This window comes from Bactrocera neohumeralis, unplaced genomic scaffold (genome assembly GCF_024586455.1).
Source record: "Bactrocera neohumeralis isolate Rockhampton unplaced genomic scaffold, APGP_CSIRO_Bneo_wtdbg2-racon-allhic-juicebox.fasta_v2 cluster10, whole genome shotgun sequence".
Classification (NCBI taxonomy): domain Eukaryota; kingdom Metazoa; phylum Arthropoda; class Insecta; order Diptera; family Tephritidae; genus Bactrocera; species Bactrocera neohumeralis.
The window spans coordinates 3241873-3248643 of NW_026089623.1; the positions used below are offsets into that span (position 1 = coordinate 3241873).

The following is a 6771-nucleotide window of genomic DNA, read 5'->3' on the forward strand; positions in this document are numbered from 1 at the left end:
AACACCTGCTAATGGATTGCACGGCAATCTGTAGGCGAAGAACCAAGGCGCAGGACCAAGGACCTTGGATCCATGTTTCTAAATAGGGATCACATCGCCTCAATAGCACCTAGCAGTATATTGGAGTTCATCAATTTGCTGGGGCTAGCTGAGACGCTGTGAGTCAGGAGAGGGCACAATAGACCTTAGGTCGTGGTGCAATCCTCATTAATTTATCTAATCTAATCTAACTCTTTTTTTACACGGTTTCTTTTTACATGGATTTGAACTCACTCGGTTGAAAAAAATTTTTTTTTTTAATTTTTAATCTAGTACGGTTTCAAAATCACTGTCTTGTAATTATGTTTGTTTTTACTGCACTTAGCACCATTCCTGAAATGAACATACATAGTAGTAACTGGGAAATCCCCTTATTCTTTAATTTATTCGATAACTCTTACCTATACATTTTGTTCGCATGATATTTATGTATGTACATTGCTGAAGGGGATATCTCCAGTGACGATACCGACTTTAGTCACAAACAATTGCGCTTGTTATCAAGTAGCGACAAATAATTATGTAGCTATGTAAATATTTTTTCTTTATTGCTATTCTAATTCTTCTGTTCTTAATTCTGGATTAACAGATTTCTTTTGTTTTTTCTTAATCTACCAACTTTTTACCTGGATGAATTATGTATTTTAAGTTTTAACGCTCAATAAAATACCATATGAATATACAATTTGTATGCATATCTGAAATTTTATATTTTTCAACATTTTTTACACGGTTTTTCGAAGTAAATATAGTTCTTGATTTCATCTTACACGGTTTTCAGATGGCATGGAACGTATCCCCCATTTTACTATTGGAAACACCTCTTTTTTTACACGGTTTTCTGACACGGTTTTCGTATCTACCGTGTAAAAAAAGAGTTGGGTGTATATGTATACATATATACATATACGTATATATTCATAAAAGAAATTTAAAGTGCAGTAACACCAAATATAACACGAATCTGTGTACAAACATATATTAAAAAAAAGTGGTATATATGTACATATGACGTAACGACAAGTAAGGTGACAAAAAAAAAGCCTATTGAGAAGTGAAATAATGTATATACTAAACCAAACATATTATAGGTGCACAAAATTGTGATTTAAAACAAAAAAAAACCGCAGGAGAATAGTGCAGTGAATTCTGTGTCAAATATACCTGCTATACATCAAAAACAAATTTTTATGTGCACAAAATCTGGTCAAAATTAAATAAAATACGGGAGCTAATATTCCCCTCACAGCGTCTCCGACGCTTCCTTCTGGGTGTCACAAGCTTCGTGGTAAACTTAACACAACAAAGCGGAACGCCGGCGTAGCAAGGATTTCCCACCCAGAGAAGCAAGAAAAGGAAACACACCACTTTTCACCAAAATTCTAAACCCAAAGTCACTGAGGAAAATCAGAGTGAGTTTATCAATTTCACTTTTGATTTTATTTAATATATGTATGTAACGTTGCACAAACGGTCAATATAATAGAACCGATAGAATTTAAACCCGTTTAATAAAAACGGTTAGTAAAAGTTCTAAGTCGGTGGCAAATTCAAGTACCGATAGAAACCAACACGGTAAAGAATATATATGTATGTATCTATCCACACTATATATATATTAGGGTGATTCAAAAAAAAATTTTTTTTTTTTCGTTTGGTACTCTGAAAAATAGGTTCCTAGACACCTCTAAGAAAGCCTTTCCAAAAATCTATTCATAATAATTTTTTTTCATTGAGTTATAAAATTAATAAGAAAAAAAGAATTTTTCCAAAAATAGTCAAATTTCAACCGTTAATATCTTTTAAACGGTTGGGTTTACGAAAAAATCATAAGAGACCAGCATTCAATTTCCTACAAAACCTAATTAACAAAATATTTTTTCAAGTAGTTGGAAGCGAGATATAAATTTTTCTATCTGATAATAAGAAAAAATAGAAAACCGTTAGGCGGAGGACCTTCCCGTTACAATTAAAAACTCATATTTGGAGAGGCTTTCTTAGAGGTGTCTAGGAACCTATTTTTGCGAGTACCAATTGAAAAAAAAATAAAATTTTTTTTTGAATCACCCTAATATATATATATATATATATATATTTAAATATAGTTAACTAAATATTTAAATATAGTTAACTAAATAAATTGTTATTCTTTGCTTTTTAAATTTACCTTCGTGTATACAATACACACAATTCACAAAACGAAAAAAAAACAAAATACAAGTATTTATTTTCAACTTATTCTGGCAATACCGCTTCAGTTCAAAGGAGGGGGCGGTAAAGTTTTCAAGGTAAAAAAAAAGACTTTTTTTGTGAATTTATTTCTCAAATCTGGATTGAGTAATTTTATTCGGACCTTTTGTACATTATAGAGCACACTTTTGACAATGTAAGGTAATTTTTTCATGCAGAAATATTGAGGCATAAGCTGGTAACAGTGCTTTCCGCAGAACGTCTTGAGAAAAAAAGAATTTGCGGTGTTCACTATAACTCGGCCGGAAATTATCTGAAAATAAAAAATAAAGAAAAATTAGTTAAACTATAATCAAATCTTCCCCCCAACGTTCTCTGATAATTTTTTTTGCATTCAAAAATTTTTGGCGGCCATCTGAAGTATAAACTGTTATTTTCCACTAAAAATTCCGCCACTTTGTGGGTGGAAAACTGTTGTGATATAATTTAACACAGTGGAATGAACAACCTGTTTAGCGTGAAATACAAACAGAAAGAGAGAAGACATATTTATTCATTAATTCAGCATAAACATATGATATTACAGAGTTGTATTTATTAGTACAAAGAGTCGCTCTCTCTTTACTTCAACACTTTTCCTGAACGACACTTTTTATAATAAATATGTATAAATTAACTTTTTGTTCTTTACATTTTATGCATACATTTTAATACATAGTTTCGTGTTTTAAATAATAGCAAAGAAAACAGTTTTATTTTAATTCTTAAAAAGTTCAAGTGACTTACAAATATTAAAATGATTTTCTTTAGCAATACCTTTTGTCAAAATGTCTGCTAATATCTCGTTCGTTGGAATATAAATCAATTTAATCTTGCCGCTCTCTAAATGCTGCCGAATAAATTTACCTTTTATATCCACGTGTTTTGTACGAGGTGAATATGAGTTATTCAAGACCACTTGTATAGCACTTTTATTGTCACAGTAAAATACCATACCTTTTACCATAACTGATGTCAATTCAGAATGTAGACGTATTAACCAAGTTGCTTCTTGAATAGCTGATGTCATGGCCATGAATTCGGCTTCTGTCGATGATAAAGCAACAGTACGCTGCCTTCGTGTGCACCAGGATATCGGACCACCCTGAAGCTTAAACATATAGCCCGTCGTAGATCGTCTTTCGTCAAGATCACTAGCCCAATCTGCGTCACAGTATCCAGTAAGATCATTTACTTCTCTGCTATACACAATTCCGCTGTCAATGGTACCTTTCAGATAACGCATTACACGTTTTACCGTAACCCAGTGTACTTTTCCGGGATTTGTAGAAAAACGACTCAATAGATTAACTGCAAAACTGATGTCAGGTCGCGTTATTTGTAAGGCGAATAACAAGCAACCAACAGCCTGCATATACGGTACTTTTGACATTTCATGCTGCTCTGTTTCATCTGTTGGACACATTTCATTACTCAGACGTTGATTTAAATCGATTGGTGTCGCAACCGGATAGCTGCTAGACATTACGAAACGGTTCAGCTTATCGAAGATTGATCTATTTCTATAGTACCCTTTGTAGTATCTCTAGTAACACGCATACCAAGTACTAAGGGAAGCTTCACCAAGATCTTTCATGTGAAATTATAATGAAAGTTGTTCCTTTAACGTTTTCATACTTTTCTCGTCGCTTGAAAACAGCAGAACATCGTCAACATACACAGCTACAAATAGCATCGAATTACCCTTCACTTTGTAATAAACACATTGATCTACATTGCTTCGTAGAAGACCTAACTTCAGCAGAACGTTGTTAAATTTCTCGTTCCACAATCGACTGGACTGCTTCAGTTCATATAAGGATTTCAACAGCTTACACACACGTCCAGTATTGTCATCAAAACCGTCAGGTTGCACCATATATATTTCGTCATTTAATTCAGCATTGAGAAATGCTGTTACAGCATCCATTTGATGTACTAACAACTCTTTCCGTACAGCTAACGCCAATAAAAAACGTAATGACGTATATCGAACTTCAGGAGCAAATGTTTCTTCATAATCAACACCATTTATCTGATTATATCCTTTGATCACTAATCTAGCCTTTCGTCGTATCACCTCACCATTACTGTTCATTTTGGTTTTGAATACCCACATAGATTTAATTGCTTTTTTCCCAACAGGTAATTGTACTAAGCACCATGTTTTGTTAGAATGGAGAGAGTCTACGTATTTCAGCTTGAACTGCCACTCTCCACTCATTTGCATTTTCACTAGCCATAGCATCAATTAAATTTTGAGGATCATTTGATACAAGGTCAGTTACACAAAAATTATAGCCATCTTTCTTGGCCGCGATTCGTTTCGAACGCCTTAAGATATGATTGCCCAAAACTTTAATTTCATCAGAGTCATTTGCACTTTCATATTCAGATGAATCAGCGTCTACCTTATTATTCACTAACTGACTATCGCGTTTGTTAATACATTCCGTTTGCATGTTTTAAACCATTGTCGATTCTTTACTCTCTACCTCTTCTAAATCTACAGTGTTGAAAGATTCACACCCGTCAGGAATTTCACAACAATAGTCCGTTTCAGTTACATTTTTATTTTTTGTTTCAATAAAGACAACATGACAACTTATTACAATATTTTGCGTTTTTGGATTGAACAGTCTATATGCTTTGGACACATTACAATAACCCATCATTATGCATTCAACCGATTTATCATCCAGCTTCTTTCGCTTTTCACTTGGCACATGCATCATGGCTTTACAGCCAAACACTTTTAAAAACTTTAAGTTAGGTTTTTTACCAGTCCACATTTCATAGGGACTTTTCGCGTGTGACCCGAACGGAACTCTATTTAATATATACGCAGCTGTAATCGCCGCCTCTGCCCAAAACTTTTTATGTAAACCAGAATCAATTAACATACATCGCACTTTTTCAATAATTCTTCTATTTAGTCTCTCAGCAACACCATTTTGCTCAGGTGTATACGGTGATGTTTTTTGATGTATAATTCCTTTTGAATCACAATTTTTTTAAAATTTTCATTCACATACTCGGTGCCATTGTCCGATATAAACACCTTTATTTTTCGCGAACACTGATTTTCGATAATTTTTTTGAATTATACAAATTCAGAAAACACTTCTGATTTGTGCTTGATTGGCACCACAAACAGCTTATGCGAAAAATCATCTACGAATGTCAACAGAAAACGAGCACCAGAAAACGATTTTACCGAAAATGGACCCATTACGTCCGAATGTATTAAATCAAGAAAGTTTTCTGCCCGAGCAACACTGTTTTTAAAGGATGCACGCGTTTGCTTTCCTTTTACACAGACTACGCATTTCTACGTATTAATTTTTTCAAAGTTTATACCATAAAAAGTACATTTTACTTATTTCAAATATTCTTGACAATTCTTCTATGCCATAAATTATAATCGTCACGAGTATAAAATGCATTTTGACTTGGCGAATCACGATTGTACTCAAAATTACAATTTAAACGATACAGATCATTTACAACATTTGCGGTGGCTATCAAATTATTATCATTGTTGTAAATTTTGCATTTATCGCCTTTAAACACTACTTTGTTTCCATTTCTCGTCTTTTGTCGTACCGATAACAAATTTGTACATAACTCCGGCACATACTCAACTTTTTTACAACAGCGTTTGTCTTATTTTATTAGCAAATAAGCACATATTCACGTCACCTTTTGAGTTAACTTTAATTACTTCATTTTTTGCAGTAAGAATGTTTTTATTTTCTATCTTCACTTCATTTACAATCATTTCACGATTTTTTATCATATGTGAAGTAGCACCCGAATCAACAAACCAATCATCTTTATTACGAATGTCATGAGAAAGTAAAGATGCGAAAATAATTTTTTTGTTGTATTGTTATAATTTTGCTTAGTCTTATTAGGACAATCACGAGCAAAATGACTAATTTTCGTACGAGAATGACATCGAAGCTTATTAGAACTCACTTTCGAATTTGATTTTTCTTTCGAATATAATATATTTTCACCACTCTTATTTGAATTATCAAATTTTACGTCTTGCAACAGAAGATTTTTTACACTATCGATGGTGAGTTTCTCTTTCGTATTTTACACGGCAAGTACGAGTGGGCGAAATTCGTTCGATAGACCTGCTAACATTAACGAAGCTGTCAGCTCATCGTCTGTATTGAGACCAGCGTTTTTGCCTTTAAGTGACGTCATCACAACAGCATTCACGTATTCTTGCACTGATACATACGCTCATCACATTCTTTATCCTTTTCCGAAATTTCTGCAGGTAGCTCTTTTTCAACTACCCTCCCGCAGTTTTTTATCACTAGATATGATTTCGCGTGGCGCTTCGAACGGGAAAGCTACCGCGTTTTTCGCCATATTTTAAGAAACAAAATCCGAAATTATTTCGTTAAAAATAATTAATCCGCGTTTAACAAATACCAAAACGTTTATTTTACACGATTCCCGAAATATGTATGTACTATAATATTT

At 33.3% G+C, this 6771-nt stretch overlaps 1 protein-coding gene across 1 annotated transcript; it reads right to left on the reverse strand.

Moving 5' to 3' along the window:
• Window positions 1-2986: 2986 nt before the first annotated feature.
• LOC126765044 (uncharacterized) lies at window positions 2987-3754 on the reverse strand. Its single transcript, XM_050482628.1, has one exon. It carries the CDS (start codon window positions 3752-3754, stop codon window positions 2987-2989), a length of 768 nt encoding a protein of 255 aa, XP_050338585.1.
• Between the last annotated feature and the right edge of the window lie 3017 nt (window positions 3755-6771).